Here is a 22,697-nt window from a genome sequence, read left to right as displayed (position 1 = left end):
ATATTATATAAAATGTATTTATATTTACATACAGAAAACTTCAAGTAGGTACCTGCAATAAGAAAGGTGGATATGCTTGCACTTTTCCAACAACAAAACCCCCTTACTCTGCAGTAAGATTCTTGAGGCTCATTTCTATTAATATATGTAACTCAGTCTATACAGCAGGAGCTATTCACGGTAGGATTTCCGTAGTTCTTAACAATTTGACCTTCTAGATCCATGGTTAACTATGACTGTTTTCTCCTTAAACTGCACACACCAACTTTAGACTAGGGTTTACAAAATCAGGAGCTCAGAATTCAATGTCTAAATCTGGATTTCAAGTACTAAACCATTAGTCTGATCTTTCAAAAACACTAAGTACTTAACAAGTCCCTGTAAAATGAACAGTGAACTGGTGCAGACTGAGCGTTCTAAGATTTTCTGAATAACTGATACACTTTGCACATTTTTTTCTCCAGCCATAGCTCTCAGCTTCACCGTCTGAAATTCTTGATTTAAAGTTTACATCCTCTCCCATTTCTTAAGAAATAAAATAGTGTATTGGGTGCCACTGAAAAGGAAAGCTGACTGCTAAACACTGCTGTGTGAATATTGAACTTTCCTATTTCTGAACCAAGCTAAGGATCCGGAAACCAGAGGTAAAGACTTCAGTTTTAGTTAAGTCAACCACTTATGTTCTGAGGGAAAAAAACCCAACCAATGAAATTTAAAAAAAATACAGGATGGCAGAGGAACATGTTATTCTAGGTCAACTCCAGATGTGACAGATCACTGGTGGCTGATGGTATTTATTAGCATTCCTTACGAGAAGATAAATGTTTTCTGTGATTCCCAAATGTGTCAGAGTTGCATCTCTAGAGCTGGGCAAACATTCATTTTCAAAGCTTTTTAGACACAAGGACAAGATTATAAAGTTTAGGGTTTTTTCTCACCATTCCCTCCTCCTCAAAAGGCACAAACTGGTCTGAAGAACACAAATGTTGACACCACCTTGAATAGTTACAATTAAACAGGTGAACTGGGCTACAAAGAGAATGGATCAGAGCCAGCCAGTATGAAACATGCATTTGTGAAAAGCTCACAATTTATACTAATACCCATGCTCAAAATTCAGAATAATGTGTTAAAATTTTCAAGTTTGGCCAATATAAGCTTGTTTTGTCTGATCTGCAAAACTTTTTATACTATAAGCTTCCCCATATCAATCAAAAAAATCTACAAATCAAGGCAAACTTCCTGTTCACAAGTTAGAACCTTCCTAAAATGAAAAATAAAACAAAAAGTTTACTTTTTATGAAAAGTCAGATTCAACATGGATTATTCCCATGATTTCCAAAATACATGGTGAAGCTCAAGTAGAATTGGCTTGCGGGGCAACACCCCGTGACTCTCCACTGAATTCCTAACAGCCATTGAACTCAGAAGAAAAAAAAGACTGTTTTGACACAGGTAGAAGAGTACATTATGAAACTCCCTTAAAGACCTATTACATCTCTTACAAGAGCCTAAAACTAGAAAGTGAGTTTTCTAGACTACTATTTATTAATAAAGTGGCATACTACCTCCCCAAAGGCTTGTTTTCCTGTGAGAGCAGAAAAATATAAGCCATTCTCCCCTTTCAAGCCCCAGTCTCCACCATTCCCTGCGTCCAAAATCTCAACCCTCCAAAAACACACTTCTAGTACTTTTAATATAAATGGCAAAGAAAATGTTTTTGAAAACTCCAGTTCTCTGGGCTGCTAAGACTATGAAAAATAACCTGCTGAGAGAAGAATCACACCTTCATGGCTTAAAGGGAAAATTTATAGTTCATCTATTCTTCACAGAACCCATTGGCACCACATGAGTTGAATGTAGATATATCACCAGACTGTAAGACAGGTGGGTACAGCATGAAAGCACACAATTTGTACTCACACACCGCCTTCTTCCAAGTGATATAACAATGCATTTCTGTTAGCCAGGCTAGGTTGGTTCGTAATAGGGCACAGTTCTGTTAAGAAAAGGCTTAAAGATGAAAAAAACAAAAGGATCAAAAGTCACCTGGTTCTGTCAGGAATAATATATCAAAACATATGACTATGTCCTATTGAAGAGCTTCTAATCCAGAAAGAGTAAAAAGATACTGAGTTTATAAAAAGTTCTTCTGAATTGACTAAGTCCATTAGCTCAGTTGGTCAGAGCATGGTGCTAATAATGCCAAGGCTGTATGGGCCATTCACTTAAAGAGTTGGATTGAACTCCAAATATTGTCATTCTTCTCCCTCCAATCACTGTAATTCCAAGAGAAGTTCAGTCATACCCTCTGACACTCCTATGACAATAATTTGCACTGGCATGTTGACATTTTTTCCATACCACTGGCCACACTTTAAGAGATACCCAGGTGTCCACTTTCTTTGTTCCTTCCCTTCAAATAATGACTCTGCAGCCTAACACACTTGTGAACTGAAAAAGGAATCCCACGAATTCTGATGGACCATCTGTTGTATGCGAAAAGCTCACAGCTTCCCATACAAATTCAAAACAGAAGAATTTTAGGTGCGAGCATCAACAAATAAAGAAAGCTTGGTTGTAAATTCCAATAGAGCTTTAGCCACACTGTGCTAGGGAGTATATCCCCAGGTTTTCGCTTTGCAGGTATTATCAAGCTCTTTAGGGTTCTGGAATTGAAGTACCAAGGAAGCATGAAAAAAATCTCTGAATAGTCAAGCCTTACACATGGACAAAGTCCCTTCATAATAAATCTTTTGCAACTGGTCCCAGCAAAGCTGATGTCCTTACTGTTCCATTTTTGTCAATAGAAAGGCAGTGTTGATTAGAGTGCTGGGGCAGTTCTTAGTGCTGGGCTTTCATTTCTTTCAGCAACAGGTAAACACGCTGGCTGACATCAGCAACTCTTACCTGTCACTGCCATGAATCCATAGCTGCTCGTGCACAGTTCACACTGACTTAAAGCCCAAAGGGGAAGATCAGTGAAGAACACAGATTATAAGAAGCACAATTTTAGCACAAATACCTGAATGAATCTTGCTCCCCAAGAGCACTTTAAACTGCTGTAAAAAGAACCATTTCCTAACAGATCCCAGTGTACACAAAGAGCTGACAGCCTACCACTAACATATGTAAGCTTTTGCACTTACTAACTGCAAAGAACCCTTGCCTCTAGAAAAAAAGGGAGGATCTGCTTTGGCTCACAGAGACACATAACTCTTGCAGAATTTTAAGCTAATGGTAAGAAAGTCTGACCTCGATAGAAAGTATCTGGATTCCTAAAGCCTGGGATGCCTTGCTGGAGGTGGTTAAGAAATAACCACCTTATTTAATCATAATTTTATCAAAAACCACAGCAGAACCCTGTGATGATGACGGCATTACAACTGAAGACAAAACATCTTTCCAAGAGGAAACAACTGTGACCTCAAAGCACTACTAAGGGAGGACACTGAATTCCTTCTCACCGGTCCTCCCCAATCCCTGTGTATTCCTGTTAGTAAGATAGTCACCCTATACATCCACAGCCATAATTATGACATTTTCCACAGATTTCCACCAGCTTCAGAACAATGGCTAAGGTGATTAAAATTTCTCTTACCAAGCGTGATTATAAGCGTAAGATTTTAATTTGTGTTAACTTTCTCTATTCCTTGCTCTGATGTGTTTGAGTCACAGAGCTAACTAAAGATATATCTCCTTGCATGTTCTCCAGTATGAGCAACACATGGCACTTATGATCCGTGTCCAAGACCTATAAGGACACAAGGGCAGAAATAAGTCACTGAACCCTGGCCTATCTACTCAAAATGGACCACAGATGGACCACAGGAAACTTAGTCTGGAAAACATCTTCTGTTGACAAACCTCCCCCTCCACCCCCTTCGAAGGCATCATTTTGACTCTCTGATTAACATACAAACCACATGCTGTAAAAGCAGAGTCTTGATGGCCTCTGTGGAGCAGAAGGATGCTCAGACCGTACTGATCTTTGTAGACACTTTTATTTGTGTTATTAAAAGTAATCTTTCTCCTCATTACACTAATATGCCAGTACAGGCTTTCTTTTGATGTAATTATATTGGGACAGCATTCCTAATGTAGACGAGGCTCTTCATCTCTCAAGTGAGCAGCTGCCAGTGTGCTGATAAATCCCTGTATTAAAATCCATAACCCCAAATCCAGGGAAGCACCACATTTTGTACAGTTATCCTTCAATGCAAATAATATATGGTTAGGTATAACAGGCTTTCCTAATTGCCTTACAGACATTCCCTTTTAACACTACATACTTTTGACTTCACAGCTCTCTTCTTTGTTATATTAAACTCCTCCTGCCCCTTCCCCCAGGTTTTCATGACTGTCTGACAGTTGGTGATTAAAAGCAAACCCCAGAACTAATAACAATGTTTCATAAATCAAAGATTACACAGACCATCTTTGATACCACATGGAAGCATGGATATCAGCATCTTTTTAAGTGGACTTCGCTCAGATGAGCAACGGTGTCTGGCTGAGATTCAAAGACAGACTTCGAAAGAATGTGTGTGCACTGCTCTGAGCACCTACTAGAACAGAGACAGAAGACACAAACTTGACCAAGTGAACACAGAGTCTGTTAAAAGAAAAAGCTCTATAATTATGGATGAACTGTGGCCTCCTAATGGAAGAAATAATTCATTTCAATTAGAGTGCTTGAAGAAAGTTGGGAAGATTAAGCTCATCAGAATGTGCTACACTAAATAAATCAGTCCTGATTCCAGTTGCCCCACTACCTTTAGACAACAGTACCTTGAGCAGAGCCCCTGTGATGGGTGCTGAAGAGATGCCGTGAAGCTTATAATGAACTTCACAGAATAAAGTTGTTGTAATGCCAATAAACCCAACGCAGATTAGCCACACTGCCATAATGTACTCAGCACTCATGCACCCCCTATAGTGAAACTATACCTGGAGAACTACCACAGAGAGTTAAAACTATTCCCGGTAGAAAACAAACACACACACACACACACAAAAAAAAAAAAACAAAACAAAAAACCAAACAAACAAAAAACCCCAAACCCCATCAACAACAGAAAAATAAAACACAGACATGCTGGTTAGTAACTACGTCTCTATCAAAACTGTCACGATACCTCTCTTTAAGCCCAAAAAGTTTAACCACATCAACAGGCTACGGTCAAGTTACTCAAATTCAGTGGAAGTAACTTCTCTACAGAGCATAAAGCTATCAGGAAGGAGGAACTGCTCCCAGTGTCCTGAAATGTATGTAAATCCAGTATCCAAGCATCTACAGGATCCTACCTGTCAGAAGTGCTTGTATTACAAAAAAATACTGTATCTAGACATGCCAAAGATTCCACCTCCATCCCTTAATTAACAATTTCTTTGAACAACAGTAATTGATGGAGAAAGACACTAATATTATAATTGATTAATTTTCAAACACAAACTTAATTCCTGTGAAGTAATATTCTGAAGACAAGCTAAAGTAATAACATTGCATATGGTTCATTCTTTAATGTGATTAGTGTCAGTATTTCTCTTGGCTACACCAGGGAAACTAAACTGTTCTGCTTGTTTCATGTTATACCATTTTTCGTGACACAGTAGTTCTTCAGAGCCTGAATTTTCAACAATTCAGGTGTCAGACCAATTTGTTTCCCCTGTGGTAACTTGCATCTTTAAAATTTTATTAAAAAATGTCAAGACCAAGAGGGACCTGTGAGATGACCTGCGTAACACAGGAGAATCTTACGAGCAGCTTCAGAGTCAGGCAAATATTTTGTGAGCAACCAAGCAGATAGGACCCTAACCAGGGGTAAGGCTAAGTAGAGGCATGTGCACAGGATAATCTGAAAATCATTAAAAAGAAGTATATAAGTTACTTCAACACCCCACTCTCACACCTAATCAGTACGTCAGATATACTCAAAGTAGCAGACTATAGAAAGCTTTTACAGTAAGATTAGGTTCTTGTTACTTTACAGCATGATGATTTATTTAACAAAGTCTAAGTCTTATGTTATGTCATAGGCAATACATCTCTGTCATATTTCCTCCTCCTCCCTATGAAGTTCAGAAAGCCCAGGGCAAGCTGGTTCTCACTGACAGCACACTAGTTATCCCTAAAGCCATAACAAACACAGAGGGGATTTTGCCTGTGAACCCTCCCTCACAGGTGTTTGACAGTGGGCCAGCTGCCACTTCCAAGTGGCATTAGTGCACCAATTATAAACACCCCAGATAGTTTCCCAATTATATTTTCTTCTAGGTGCTGGATCAGCACATTATCAGCTTTGCAGCCACTCTTCCCACAGCCTCTAGTACTGCATGGGATTGTTGTGACCCAAGAGCAGGACTTAGAACTCAGCCTTGTGGAATCTCATCTTGTTGGCCTCGGCCCATTGATCCAGTCTGTCCAGGTCTTCTGCAGAGCCTTCCTATCCTCCAGCTGATCAACACTGCCACCCAAATTAGTGCCTGTCATCTGCAAACATACTGAGGGTGCACTTGATCCCCTTGTCCAGATCATTGATAAAGATATTAAACAGGACTGGTCCCCAAAACTGAGCCCTGGGAACCCAGCAAGCAACTGCCCCCCAGCTGCATGTAGCACCATTCCCCACCACTCACCGGGCCCGGCCATCCAGCCAGTTTTTAACCCAGCAAAGAGTGCACCTGTACAAGCCATGGGCTGGCAGCTTTTCCAGGAGAACAGTGTGGAAGACACTATCAAAGGCTTTACTGAAGCCCAGGTAGACAACCTCATCCACTAGGCAGGTCACTTGGTCTGTAGGTACTGTAGGGACACACAAGGTAAAGAATATGAAGTTCAAATAAAAGGCCTGATCCCACAAGACTTACAAGGTCAGCTCACCTCAGTAAGATTATTAAGCTGGTAAAATATTTGTGGGGCAGGCACCTAAGCAGTCAACTTACTTTTAGCTTGATGTTTTGTTTTCTTTATGCTAAGGTTGACTTCTAATATTTATTTCATTACCACTAGAACTTGGTGTGTGCTGTGAACTAGCACATTGAAATATATCATGTGCCTTATTTTATTTTACTTTATCATGCTAGCCTACGAGACTACTTTATTAGCCTCAGGGACCCCAGACATTGCATAAATCTTGTGAAGAATTCATCCTAGGAACACAGCTGCTTCTGATGCTGAAAAAAGCTTAACCTATAACAGCAGCACCAGAGCACACAAGCTGCAAGGTGGCACTGAAAATCTGATTTTTGACAAACTAGCAAGAAATATAGAGATGGCATTACATAACTGATCGTGTTGACAGTTTTATAAACATATCTTATGGAACAAAGCTGTTTCTTGCACCAAAATACTCAAAAAAACCATCTACTAACTGCACATGCCTTAGGACTTAATATATTATCCTCAAGGCAGAATATTCAATAGCAGAGCTCACTCTGGAAGGTCTCAGCAGGAAGTATTCAAAATCTTACCTAATTTGCACTAAAAGGACAACCTGGGGGGATCAAATTGTGCCCTGTAGATTCCAGTAGCAACCTGCCATCATGCTACAAAGCCACATTTCTATACCCAAAGGGCAGCCTACACAAAATGCTATGCTGTATTTGTCTTTCAGGAATACAATGGGTTAAGGAAAACTGCTCAAGAATGGTCAGAGGTTATGTTTTAATGATCTGCACTAGCAGAAAGCCCTATTCATGAAACTTCTTAAGCCTCATGATCCTTTCCCAGCAGGACTTATGCTATTGCAATTGAAGTTGTGAAAACCATCATTCTTGTTGAAAGTCAGCACGTGCATTAAAGACAGCTAGATGCTACTGTTCAGGGATCAGATGCAGAACTTCTCCTGGAACGCAAATTCCAGGACAGCAGAACAAATGTATGCTGTCACAGCCCATTTCCAGTTCTGCTTTCAACTGCCCAGGGTCTTAGAGCACCGAGGGATCAAACACAATAAAACAAAAGCAGGATCTTGTTTATTTCACAAAGCAGAATCATTGCTTGCCAAATGCAAACATAAGCCTTGGGCATTGCATACACTAGGAAAAAAAAAAAAACAAAGCAAAAAGCAATTTACAGACTGCAGGTGCCTTCTGATGCCCTTCAAGATGTTTTAAGTTGATAAGGTAAGGTAAGCCAAAACATCCTTAACTGTCAGAGAGTCTCACAGCCCTCAGGGGAAAAGAGCTGTGAGGGAGCCTAATAACCTTTCTGTACAAAAGTCTGGATGAAGTCCAAAGACCTTCACCTGCAATGAGTCATCACCATAAGTAGGCAGAAGTGTATTGGTCAAGCTGCAGGGATTCACCACTGGACTGAACGCAATACTGTTGAAATCAGTAATGTTACATGAACTGAGAGCAGAGTTCAGCCTTTTTTTTCATGTTCTCTTCTCAGAAGAATTCAGTGACATGGCAGAGAGAAAGTACAGATCAGGAAATCAGTAAGAGATGCCTTGCTTGCAGAAGACTTCAGTTGTATCTGCATGAGGGAAATGAGGGCCTCCACTAACTTATTCAAATAACAGTTGTTCAACTGGAATGCATTTGTAAAACAAGCCTAGAAATATTGACAGCTGATTGAGACTTCTTCTGATGCTAAATGAAGTTATCAAATTCCGGACAGGCCACAAAAGATGGTTTTTTCAGCTGGATAAAATAGTTTCAGTATAATTAGGAAAGGAATAGCCTTAAGGAAAACAATTAGTATCTTTTGGCAAACACCAATTCTTTAAAGTAGGAAAAGTCTCAAGATAAGTTATTTTTCAAAATATGCATCAAGCTCGGAATGAGGGAAGGAGAGAACAGTCAGATAGATGCCACTAAATAGCCAGTAACCCCCAGATCAGTATGTTAACCTGAAACAATGGAGATCTAGGTTCAAGTGGCTTTCCCACATAGTCATTACTGAGCATAGTATTGGTTTGACAGGCTGGGCAATAACAATTTGAGGGAACTCTTGCTTGCTGACTTCTTCTGAGGAGACATGAATGAACGAAAAAGAGTAGCTATCGGAGGATCAACTCACACTCCAGTGAGTCAAGACACGCCGTACCCGGCAGCAAGTGTCCAAGCAGAAGCTGGAAAGAACCAGCACCATCTAGTGCTCAGGAGAGACGGAGCAAGCAGAACATATAGAAAGAGGAATGCACCGATAACTTTCAGGCAGAGAAGTGCAGGATACACTTTCAAGGAGACTCAAACTGCACTTGAACATAAAAAGAGACTCTGCAGTTGGCAAAAGACAAGGAGATGGACCTGGCACTATCTTAGTGCTAAGACATCATTACCTTAAAGGTCTTTAACCCAAGCTATAAGGCAACAATGAACAACATTTTATAGACTCTAACTGCAAAGAAGGCATGCAATTTTGTCATTCTGGGTACTCCTTTGGAAAGACAGTTTAGAAAAGACATTCAGTGTTTCTCCCTTCTTAATTAATGGAAAAATCTATCTCTTTTTAAATTGAAAAATTGAAAAAGTTATCTCTTTTGGTGACATAGAGATAATTGCATGCCCTCAGCTGCACTCCAGACATCTACACTACTAAACACAGATTAGACAGGGCCTTCCACTGCAAAACCAATACCACCAGTGTTCTTGTCCAGGTCAATGCAATGCCATGGACATTGTGGCGTCCGCAGCTCTCACTTGCTAAGTGTTTCCATAGTGCACTGCTGCAACTACATTGTCTTAGTCTTTCTTAGTAGGACCTAGAACTACTTTATTTGGCTCCCATTTCCCTAGTCAATATCCTGAGTGCCAAATCACAGAAATCTAAATATAACTCTCAAATATCAACATCATCACATATTCAGATATGCACAGTCAGTTTTCAGCTGTAGACTTCAGGAGAAAATTACCAGCAGCAAACTCAGTTTCCTGCTGTTAGTTAGAATTACAATTTACACTGAATAATAGAGAACATGAAATGATTTTTAATGTATGAATTTCTAATTTCCCCTCCAGGTATTTTAATTACACACCATCTCAACAGGAACAGAGATAAAAAGGCAACAAACATAACTTAGTTGGTGTCAATCACCTGAGACACAGAAGATTACCACAGAGCAGACAGCTTTGTAGGCATCATTCAACCTACTGGCACAAGACAAACAAGCTGCCACTCCAACTTCTCTGTAAGACACTGTCAACAACACTAACAGACCTCTAAAGAACAAACAGAAAACAATTACTGTCCCTGTAAGAGTTAGGACTCCCACCTTCTGCCTTTCTTGATTTCCTTCTTGTTATTTAGCACAACGAAGGCAGTGAAGTAGCTTCTACATAAACCCTGCAGCAAGTTCCTGGATGAGGCATTTTACTTTGCTGCAGCCTAACTTCTGGCATAATGCAACCACTGGTCCATCTTTAAAAGAGTCAGTATTAAATGAAAATCCTTTTTGTAGAGCAAGTCGCCTATACTGAGCTCAGCCTTTATAACTAACTGAAGACCATGTCATAGAGATCTGACTTGTCAAGTTTTGAAAATAACCTTCTATATGTGAATCAAGTATAGGCAATCATTTGTGCTCTGGCTGAGTCTGCAAAAAGACCAAGAAAATAATTATGAAGAGGACTGAACTGCCTCCCTAAAAAGAGAGTTTGTGGTATAACTCAACTGGAGCACAAAATGCAACCACTTTTTCTCAGGCTTAGTTGGACTGACCTGAAGTCCAACTGGTCTGAAAACTTTTTACAGTCATAAGAGCTGAAGTGAGAGATATGATTAGATATTTGGAAGAACCCAAGAAGAAAGGAAGAAAGCAAGATCAAACCCTCCGGCAGCGGCTTCCAGTTTAAATAAAATTAAACTTATTACAGAACTGCACTCACAGAAAGTCTCAGCTAAGAGCTGTGATTGTTCACCTTGGCATAAAGCACTATGGCAAGGAACAGGAACTAGCTATCATCAGTGACAAGGAGACACTAAGATGTGTACCATGAGTTTCGATCGGGAATTTCTCAGGCTGCTTTCAACCATAACATACCAGTTTGTTAAAATAGAAAAGGATACATTTTCTTTGGACAACAGCATTACTCTAGAATGATTTCACAGTAAAAATGAACAAAAAATATTCCCCAGAAAAGAACCCAAACAAACAACAAACAAAAACAAACCCCCCAACAAAACAGTAGTCACTGAGGGCACTTGGCCACTACACAGGTGACAAATTTAGGTTCCTGCTCTAAATCCAGTGAAACAAATTTGGGTTTCCTGCACTACAGGTGAGGATGTTAGCCAAAGAGGTACCAGGTAATCCACAGAAAATTTCTTGTTCATGTTTCTATTTTCTTTCTCTTACTCTCCATCAAATCCATTCTGAAGTAGAATAGAATGTCCTCAAAAGTCATCAAATTTTCTACAAAGAAAAGATATTCTCCAAGCAGTTTGTAGCAACCCTTGCCATACCTATCAAAAGACAACACTTTTCACCTCCTAACTTCTGAACCTTTTTACTACTCCCTTCCTTGACTCTGAAAACCTTATGATAACAAGGAATTATCTCTGACTGCAGAGAAACTTGAGCACCTCATAGTGCTGCAAAAACTAGGGAATAAAACTAGGCAGACCATTTGCCATAAGACATTAATTAAAAACATCAGTTTCCTAAAAGGTGAGACTTCAGGAGCATTTAAGTCATCAATATTCCCTCAGACATTTTCAGAGATTAATCCCTGTGGCTTCTTACACATTGCATTACACCATTCCGAAGCGCACTGTAACCTCAGACTAACACTAGGTTGTTTTGTAGCCCCTAGTAATCAGTCAGCTGCTGTTTCTGTTGCCAGATTTAAGACCCCTCTCCCAGGCAACAGTTGGTTATTTCTATCCATAAATACCAGCTGCTGTGAGATAATTACTTTGCATCTGACCTCATACTACCCTGATAATTTTATAAAAATATCCCCCCACTTGCTAATTTGCACTGGAGTATGAGAGCAACTTGAGGTCACATTATTTTACTCTGCCATTCCACTTTGAACTTCTAGCTATAACAGAGGAAAGCATGCATGGGTTAAAAAGGGTCCAGAAATTTAGAGAGTTCCCCCCCATCAAAAAAAAGGATAGAGAACATATTTCAGGAAGTCCTGTCACCAGATCTAACACTGGTTTGACTGTAGAACTGTTTTGCAGTCTCATGTCCCTAGTTAACCCTTCTCCCAGCTGCTCTATACAGCTTAAAAATGAACTTGATGAAACATGAATAATACACAATGCCCATCATTAGTTCTTGTTACTCAGCAGAAAATCAATACATGCTCTGTTACAGCACAGGACATGCTGTTACTCTAGTCCCTGCACTCTGAGGGAATAGCTCCCACAGTCCAGCTTTACACAGCTTGCAGCAGAGGAAAGGTGGGAAGATCCCACCAACAGTTCCACAACAAAGACGCTGAGAGCCTTAAATATTGATCACAAAATAAATTTTTGGAGGTAACTGGTACCACAGACTTGGCTGGTATCAGCTCTAGGAATGTTTTAGCAATGCTGCACTCCATTCTTAATTTTGTTAGTTAAAGCTCTGATGCTTACTAGCACAGTAAAATCCCATATCTATATTTACAGGTATCAAGTGTACCTGTATTCACAAAATCCCAAACTTAGTTAAGACAACTTAAAAATTCTCATCATCCCTATAGAAACCATAGAGTTCTAGCTTACAGTGAGAGAACTGAAGCATAGTTAGGCAGAGGTATGATCATGGCCATTCATCCAACACAGGGATATGGGAAATGATGGAAAATAAACATTAGGGTCCAGCAAGATCATTTGTGCCCCCCTTCCTATCTGGCATCCATTTGAGAGCAGTTCACTATGTGGGTGTTCTGCAGGCTGGCAGCCACACAGAACACGGTCATTTCAGAACACGTGCAAAAAAGAAAGGGCATTTATGCCAAAACCAGCACAGAATAAATGTACTGTGAACAAAATGGGGAACTCTTCAGGCCACATTCTCCAGTGACGTCTGTGCCAATCACATTCTGTATTGACTGGCTATTTATAGCATCTTTCAATACTTGCTATCCACGTAGCAACTAGGTTTGCTACAAACATGAATGGATTAACTCCACAAGTTAGGGAAAATATCTTCATTTTGCAGACAAGTCAGTGGAACACTAAGACTGAATTATTTTTCCAGGGAACACATAAAAGGGCAATGTCAAAACCACAAGCTGAACACAAATGTCCTGGGATTCACAACTATGCTGAACAGTGTAACTTCTGCCACCCTTCTGTATAGCCTCTATGAAGTAGCCACATGGCACTGCTTTACTAAGTCCACTGAAGCAACAGCTACCTGCAGTTTAGCACAATCTTTTGCAGCCTACAGTAATGCAGCCTGACAGGTTGGGCAAGACATGCAGAATGACTATATTCCCACCTAGAACCAGAGGAAATTCAAACCTGCAGGAAATTCAACCAAGCCAGTCTCTGTGGCTCAGTTAGTTATTCCAGATCACTGCCACAACACATGGGATCATTCACAATCACAACAACCCAAGTGCTTTCACATCGTAGGTCCACAGTCCTTCTACAGCAGTACAGTATACAATCTTTGAAAACCAGTGCAGATGTGTCACATTCACACAGACAGAATGCCATATCCTTGGAGATCCTCCAAGCAAGAAACACTGTGAGCCCAATGCCCTGTTGTTTGTGGAGCCCTGCCTATGAGGGCATGGTGCAGTGTAAGAAAAAAAAAGGGATTAACAGAAAGTGTGCAGTGATTAAGAGGAGGAAAAAGAAAATCTCTTCTCCCCAAATAGCTTCCTGTGTGGCAAACAGAATTCTGTGACTAAATCATTGCATAACAGTGTCTGCTAATGTAATTGAAAACCTTACAGCACTGCCTGTTCTTGCTCTGCCTGATACTGTGTCAAGAGGGGTGTGCAATGCAGGCATTTTAAACCAGCCTAACTGGGCACTAGGACAGCGACCCCAAAGACATGGGTAAAAAGACACGTGCCTCCACAGCAATAACATTCAAATATAGGGACAAGTGTTCCCTGTGTTCTCCCTTCCGTTAAAAAAAGAGGCAGCCTAATATCATTACTTTTATCTACCCTATTGACACCACCCCCACTGTGAGTGACCAGACAATGCTGAGCAGCATGGACAGGCAGCCCATGCAGGAGAAGCTGGCCATGGAGTAAAAGCATGACTGAGTCAGTGCACACACATAATTTTTTAACACAGTCACACTTGTCTCCCTTCTTGTTTCCTGGAACTCAGTCTTCAAGTATTGGGAGACAGCTGTGGAAGGAATAAGCTGGTTCATCTTTCTCACTCCTCTGCTCTAAAACTGCTAGTGGTGCAACAGGTTGTTTGTTTTCTCTGTAGATCCTGCCACCTGAAACTATCTCCAAAAGTGTATTCAAATCTATGCACAGGGATGGCCCTCTCCCAAATACAATCAGAATTGAATAAAGTGAATACAATTGCTCCTATCTTACAACAGAGAACTTAACTTCAAATACACACTGGAGGTACCAACCCTGTCCCGAGGAAGCATTTACATGGGAGCTAAAACAATTGCAAAAAAGTTTTACATTAATACTATATTAAACTGATCATTATACTTTCTGTCAAATAAAATTTCTACCTCTCTTCCCTGGCAGTTCATCTGTTCTGTTTAACCTTTCATCCAAAAAGAAATGTTTTTAAGCTTTTTTCTCTCCCTGACCTCTGAAACTAGTATACATGAGGGCTAGTATACATGAAAGAAATTAAATCCAGATACTGCATGCCCCTTTTCCATAAATTCTGTGGTGTGTTCTGTATCAGTTTCTCCCTAAACAACCAGAAAAATACATCAGCTTGAGAGACCACACAGCACTCCAAGCAAGAAGCCCGCTCCAAACAGAAAAATCAAGGAGCATTATGCATCTCAACTACCATGAAATGAAAATGAGGTACCACAGCAGCATTTTTATCCAAAACAAAGAACACCGTGTAATCTGTCAAGTCCCATTTCCCAGCCTCACTAGATACACTCTGGTGAGTGTATCAGAACACTTAGGAGTGAAATGATCAGTACAATTTGATTATCATTAATGAGAATTGATGGGAATAAAGTCATGTAATGTTGAAAGCACTAAGAAATGCTGGCATACCTGGGGTAATTTCAAAGAGATGTTTTCCTGGTTCATCAGGATTAGGTGGCAGCTCGTTCACCTGATTGCCTTGCAGTAATATCAAACCCTGTAAGGGACACAAGCATTAGTGAAAAGGGAAAAGCCACCAAAAGAGTAAAGAAAAGATGATATGATACATAGCAAATTCAGAGCCCAACTTCTTTCCACATTTCTGAGCAAGAAAAGATTAAGCTGATCATGCTTTACTTGTCCTTTCTCTGGACACTTCTGGTCAAACACTCTTTCCTCTGGGATAACAATACTCTAAGCATGTGGAGGTGATTCTCCTTGGTTTCCATAACTAATTATCCTTTGCAATAATTTTGTCTCACATTACATCTACTCTTCCTTCATCCTTTAATTTCAGGTTGCAGCATGAAACTTCAGTCACCAACAAGATGGCTTAAGTTCTATTGTTTATCTTTATTTCTGCAATTGAATAAAATGAACCATTTCCCAGAGATCCTCAGTACACAGACGTTCCCAGGGAGATACTGGAGGAAAGCAGCTAATTCAGGTTTGCAAAGCAGTGGACTACCTTTTATCCCAGACTATAGTTTCCCTAAAGGAAACCTGAGCCCCTTTACTTCCCAAGTTCAAATGCTGCCAATATTCAGCTTCATTTCCACTTTGAGCCCAAGCATAATTAACACACTCTATTCCAGTTTGGGAATTCTGCATAGTTGGTGACATAGTATCTTCAAAGTGAATAAAGTCCTCTTCATCTGTGTAAAGCTGAAAAAGAGATCACAGGGAGTTCTTGTCCAGAAACATGAGTGGAACAAGCATTTAATCTTTGACATTTTAAAGGGTTTCCAGCTAACAGTCTTCAGCATATACTCACAGTAAGGCAGATAAAAGGCAATAAGAACTGGAACTCTCAAGAGTTAAGCCATGAATGGGGTAATCAGGAGTTCCTACTCATGCATCGAACTGACCTGGAATGGAAACTGGGTTTTAACTAATAAAAGACAACTCATCATAGGACCTTTGAAATCGTCTCAATAAAATAAGCCAGATGTGTTAATTTTCATTCCAACTATTATGGTGTAACTTCTATGGCTTTGCTCCCTGGGAATACATTTTCCTCAAGATGCTTTGTTCAGAAAACTACTAAAATTGCCCAAGGAGCCAGCTTGTATTAAATGTAAAGGAATTAAGTTTTACTCTTTTCTTTGAACATAGAACATTCAAAAACTACTACAAAATAAAATACCACAACAGTAATGTCTGAGATGGAAAATACTTCGGCTAGGAAATAAGCTCCAAGTCATGCAGGTTTACAAGTTGACATTCCAGTTCTGACAAGCCATCCTATTAAAGTGACTTGCTGTTTTGATAGGAGTTGTTTGTTGCAAACTGAAAATGTTTCACAAGTACTCAAATTTTGTTCTTCACAAAACAAAACTCACTTCCCATGACACTGTACACTCAGCAATCTAATTCTATGTTTAGCCATCCCTCAGGGGTATCAGGCAAATTAAAGCCCTGTGTGTACTGCAACTCATGAGATCCACACAAAGTAGAGGTAGTGTCATGGAATACTATGTCAGCCAGGAACAAGGACCAAACAGTGACCAACTGATCACAGCATGAGTTTCGAAGGCAAGACTCTCAATCTGTCTTTTACCCAGTGCTTAGGATATTTTGCCAAGGAGCAGTCTCAGACTGTGGCTTGAGCAGAAGGACTGCTTTCTTAGTGTGGTTTCTATCAGGTAGTTCTTTGAAACGAAAATGATTTAATGGGATGTACACTGAGAGGTTCATGCTCCCTCCTCATCTCCTCTTCATACTGAATGCAAAAGTTATAAAGTAGCTACATAGCGTTCTCCTAGAGACACCATATTGAAGAGGTAAAATGAACAAAACTGAAATAAAAGTATCTGCTTGCCTCTCCACAGAACAAAGTTCTATGAAGAGAGGGGAGCAAAAGAAGTAGCTCCTATGTTAATCTGAGGCTGAAGCACATGAGTAAGGGGATGTGGATAGGTGGTAGGGTCACAATTCTTTCTTTTGAAAAGCTCCTTTATGAAGAATAGGACAAAGTTTTAATGCTGCATACAGAAATTCAGACACCTCTCACTTTTAGAAGTATATGGAACATGCCTAGGGAACTGGTAGCACAAGCAGAAGAAAATTTAAAAGTCTTAGTTACACAAAAGAAACCACAAAGTATTTCAGAATAGCCTAAGAAAAGAATGCTCAGAAAACACAAGAAAGAATCCTGAAAAAATTCAGAAAGCTGACTTGGGGGGGGAAGTCAAACAAGGAAACAATAAATCCACCAAATTCCAAGTAATTTTTTTGTTGATTTAACTTAAACTTGATGTTCATGCATTCTCAGTTGTAAATTTACACTTTCAGGTCACTATTTTATTAACAGAAGCTGCAAATATGGCAATAAAAACTAATATGGTATCAGTTGATCAGACTTTCAGAGCTTCAGTTACCATTTGAAAGCTGGTAATAGTTTTCCATCACAAGATGTAATTCTCTTAAATGTTAACAGCTGCTTTCTTTGGAGGAAAAAAAATACGTTTTGTAGAAAGAAAATCTCTTCAAGACCCAGTAACTGAACTCTATCTCTTATTTTAAGGTACAGTCCTCTCTTAAGAAGCCCTCTAAGCAAAACTGACCCATCTCAAAACAGGTGCCTACAATTCCTCAAAAAAAAAAAAAAAAAAAAGTTGGGCCTTCTTTATTGTATAGTATAAAGCAAGCATAAATTCCCATTTGAAATGGTTACCTAAACCTCACATTTATAATCAAGCAGAACTCAGGACTGTGAATCAAACCCTCTGTTACTTCAGAAAAAGGAACACTTTTGTGGAAGGTTCTTTCCCTTAGCCTAAATTAATAAACCTGGAAAACACGTATTTCTGGGTCACACATACTTTAGGCAGAACCCAGTGATATACAAGCTAGCTTTTTGCTGTTTTATAGTATGGAAGGGTGAAGATGCATAGCAGTATATACAGGAGGAGAGTGTATTTACAGTGAAGAGCAGGAGCGGTTCACAGAAGAATGCTGTCAAACGAGAGTTTCAGAAAACCCATCTTCCTCCAGGAAACTGAAGTCAGTGATGAAGTCAAAGGGTTAAACCAAATTCTCACTCTGTAATGCTTTCCAAAGGTTGTACTTTGCTTGACTCAGTCACCATTCTCCTGCAACAAAACTAAGCAAATGGACTTTTGCCATGCTTGATGCACCATATGGTGCAATGTCACCTGCCCCCTCTTCAGTGAGACACACCTTCGACACATGAGGGTGATGTTTACTTTAGAAGAGATTACAGAGGCATAAATTGCCTGAAATAACACCCTAAACTAAAGCATTTCCCACTCAAAATATACTTTCTTTTTGATCCTTTTTAGGAAATATTTGATTTCATATATTCTCTAAAAAGTTTTCATTGAAGTGACTTGTCTCTTACTCTCAGTTTAATCACCTTCAATTAAATGTGTATTGTACATCAGTAAAGCTACTTTTTCCTTACCAGTATGCACCTCATTCAGTTGTGCAATGAAGTTGCAGCAAACTGAGCTGGTAGCATAACAAACCAGAAAAGAGAAGGTCTTATGTGTATAAGACCCAGAAGAATGATTTTTCAGAAATTAAAATTGAGAGATGCCCACTTCACCTATGAAAAACAAGAAAAGCCTGCAAAATAGGCCCATGTCTGGAGAGTATTCTTAGGTTATAAGTGTATATATAGCAAAGATTTTCAGATCAGCTTCTTGCACTTTTCCCTCTGCACACCAGCAAATTCTGCTGATTTTTCTCTATAAACAGTCCTTTCAGGGGACAAAAAACTTGTCCAGAGGGTAACAGAGTGCCTAGCTCACAGCTGTCCAATCTGCCTGGCAAGCTATGGGGAACTCCAAACAAACAGAGATGAAAAGGTAGAAAAAAGTAATTTATCTTAACGGGGAGGGTGTATCAATTCTGACAGTTGCTGTCACTGGTAGAAAGATGTTACTAAATTCAAACAGATTCATGTGTCCTTGTCCAGGAGCCACTCAGACTGCATTAGCAATCTTGCTTGGGAAGTAAATTAATGATGAATTAAATCAGTTTAAATTCCCCAAAATCTAACTTGATATATGCCAAAGCATGCCCCAGAAATAAATATCAACTCACGACCGAGTTATTCCTCCCTCCCTCAGGCTTTGGGAGCCTGAGATGGTTGAACAGCTCAAGGGGCAGGCAAGAGGTTGCAGACCTTCCACTAAGCTGGAGGCTGAAAACCCTTTTTTGATGATAGCACCACCTTTTGATGATAGCCCCCCTTTGGGGCCTTGGTGCTTTGAGAGAGAATCTTAAAGAGGACAAGTGTTCATATATTAATGGTATTACTGTAGTTCTCCCTAACAAGATCAACAGAGAAATCCTGCCTGTACCAGGCTCTTTAGAACCAGTATTTGGTAAAGAAAGTCTGTGACACAGGAAACATGACTGAAAAGCTTCATTTACTTGTCTGAGTCCCTCAACAATGCAGTTGGTGTCAAAACACTGATCATCCTAATTCTCATACCTTTACCTTTAAAACAGCACTTCAGTCACTGTTACAAATCCTTAAAAGACTGGAAGGGGGGAAATAGTGGGACTCAAATCTGCCCTCAGGTATGGGTTTCTGAATCCCAGGCTAAGGATGATGAACTGAATACAGGAATATCTTTATTTTAACTAAACACAGAACAAAATTTCTGCAACAGCTTCATACCAATGAATAATCTCCAACCCTGAATTCTAAGGATCATATAGTCTAAGCTAATCCATGACCAGACTTAGCCATAGTCTCAGTAAAAGAGATGGAAGCCAAACTGCCTCAGATTTAAAGCAGGCTAAAGGACAGATCCCACATTTCAAGTGATAAGTCAGTTATTGTCTCAGATCCTTTTTTCTCAGACCAGGAAATGTAACAAGGGAAACTTTCCTAGGTGTTTGTGAAGAACGTTCCCAGATGTAGTCAGGCATGAACTTTTAAAAGACCTCTCTTACCTCTCTTGTTCATCACCTGGACACTCAGTAATGGTTGTGTCAATAATAGACAAAAAAGGATGACTTGCTGGCTCAGGCTGCCAGCAGACATTGCTGCCTTAACATTACTAGAGCTAGGTTTTGTTTGAAGCAAACATTTTGTTAGTAACAGCCCCTAAAAACTTCTACAGTCAGTACTGGGAAATGAACAGAAGATTTTCAAAGCTTAATGCATGTTCAAAACCTCTAAACCAAGGCTTTAACAGATTTATGTATTTTTTCAGTCAAGCTGTACCTACAAACCATGTTGGACCTGAGGCTTACAGGAGCACCTACAGGTATGAGTAACAGCAACAGTCCAGCCTGCTGATGGAGTAAACAGAACAATGAAATCTGGTTATTTCAAATATTTTCCAGGTGCTGGATGTCTGTTTCCGCAAGAGGAAAAAAACCAAACCAAACCAAACTTTTCTTCATTAGCAGATAATACTCTCCACAATGAGTTGAACGATGATGAAATTCCAGCCTGTTCCAAATGAAAGAAGAGCTTTGCTCCTTCACCTTGCAAAGTACACGCTAGATTAGAATGAAAAAACAGACAGCTACTAGGTGGATTTTACTGACAGGAAATGGTCAGGAAACTTGTGGATAGTCTGAGAGGACAGAAATGTGCAGGCTCATGCAGTCCCCTTGGAGAAGGAGAAATGTAAAGCTGTCCTGCTATTACTAGGTATATCTAACTAGTATATATCTAACTAGGTATATCTATATATCTGACTCCCATTACCTTTCTCAATATGTATTCTCCAAGTATTCAGTATAATGAATAAAAACATTCACCAAGTTTGTGCTTTATGACTCCCCACTTCATGTTACAGATGCAGCTGCCCTGCGACTCTCACTCTGCCTTTTGTGTGTCCCATTACAAAGTGTTATGTGGAGATCACATCATTGCCATCTCTGCTCACTGACTGGAACAGGATCAACACTAATCCCCAGGAGGCTCTCTAGGTAGTGCTGCAGAAGAGTGTCAAGGTTCAGTTCCTGTCCCCTACTTAGTGTAAGGACACATTGTAGGAGGACACTTAGCTAAGTCCATACTGAGAGGTTTATCTAGAATGGTTGTAAGTTTTAAAATTAAGGTAAAATAAGTCAACAGAATAGGATAAACTTTCAGCACCCTCCCCTCCCTATCCTATTGTCCTACAATTTGACTTTGAAGTTCACTGAAATTTGAAGACATGCTGAAGGCATTCCAAAGATAACAGGAAAGCACTGGAAAGGCAACATGACAAAAATGCAGATGCATTTCAAATTATTCCAAATGGAACAAAAAAGTATAACATACAACATTATCTTTAGAGTCCAGTGGCCAGAACACATTCTAGAAAATTCTGCTGTTTTCTAGAGGGCAAAATTCAATCCCACTGCAGATGCACTAAAGCCTTTTATCATGCCAAGTCAACACTGAAAGAAAGGTTAATGAATTAGTTGCACAGTGGCTTCTGTTCCCCTGGAAACTGGGGAGGAGTGCATGCTATCTCCTATCCTGGGAATAGAAATGAACCCAAAGCTACTTTAAAAACCGACCAATATATTGACAGAGTCAGTAGGAGCATCAAAAGCTCTTTGCAGGTCAGTCCTCCCTTTCCTCATGGGGGCAACCTGAGAAGACACTCAAGAAAAGCAATGTCTGCAAGTCCACCCTCTAAACATTGGACTCTGAGTGGGCTGTGCAACTGCAACTATGTCATATGGCACACAAATGCACACACCTTCAACAGTACTCAATCCATTAAGACCACAGAGTAATTCCTCTTCACTCCAGAAAGCCTGTGTGATTCTCCTACCATTAGATTACAGCTCCATCTTTTTAGCATTATTATCAAGGGAAGAACATCTGCAGTTTCCTCTTAGAATCTGATTTTCGTAAAAATAGACAATGCAACATCCATAAACAAAAAGCTGTTATTTCATGTTTGTCTTTTGAAACATTATGTCATAAATCTCACTTGACTTTATCAGCTAAACAATAAGAATACAACCTTCTTCCAGAGTATGTGTAAATAATCAAGTAGGCAGAAGATCAATGGGAATTTTGGTGCAGCTACTGATTTAGTTTTTGCACACAAGCTTGCAGACCACACTTAATATATAAAACAAAAACACTTAAATTAAGCATGAGAACCTTTCAGGCTAAAGGAAATTAGGGATTAATATCAACTAATGAAAATATCTCCATGGCCTGTAACAAAGATCTCCTAAGGTCTCAACTGCGTTCCCTTGTAGGCATCCCTGTGCCATTGCCCCCTCATTCCAGAAAATCCCAAGCAATAGCTATCTACAAGTTACAAAAGTACATCTCATCTGTCGGATGCATACAGTCCTAGCTCAAGTCAGATGCAAATCCTAGTTCGCAATTCCTAAAAGAATAGTCAGGACACAGTCCTTTATCATCCTAATATTCTGTGATTCTGTGAAAACTGCTTCCCATGGTGATAAACGTATGGCAATCCCATGCCCCAAAAGGGCCAGGGTTAAAAAAATGCTTTACAACATGACTACTTCCTCCTTAT

The 22,697-nt window shown here is 39.7% G+C and overlaps 1 protein-coding gene across 3 annotated transcripts in view; it reads right to left on the bottom strand.

The window, feature by feature from the left end:
• The window catches only part of ARHGAP22 (Rho GTPase activating protein 22), a 145,356-nt gene that overhangs the window by 101,667 nt on the left and 20,992 nt on the right, over positions 1 to 22,697 (bottom strand). For all 3 annotated transcript variants that reach the window (XR_005567311.1, XM_027718363.2, XM_027718372.2), the window contains exon 3: positions 15,121 to 15,208. Coding sequence is in view for 2 of the 3 variants with exons in the window: in XM_027718363.2 (XP_027574164.1) it covers positions 15,121 to 15,208 (88 nt within the window). In the remaining variant the exon portion in view is untranslated. The remainder of the gene's footprint in view (positions 1 to 15,120; positions 15,209 to 22,697) is intronic.

The sequence above is a fragment of the Pipra filicauda genome, unplaced genomic scaffold, assembly GCF_003945595.2.
Source record: "Pipra filicauda isolate LSUMZ 115617 unplaced genomic scaffold, ASM394559v2 scaffold96_size2947999_pilon, whole genome shotgun sequence".
NCBI classification, from domain to species: Eukaryota; Metazoa; Chordata; class Aves; order Passeriformes; family Pipridae; genus Pipra; species Pipra filicauda.
The sequence above is the reverse complement of the archived record's forward strand: the minus strand, read 5'-3'. Positions and strand labels throughout refer to the sequence as shown.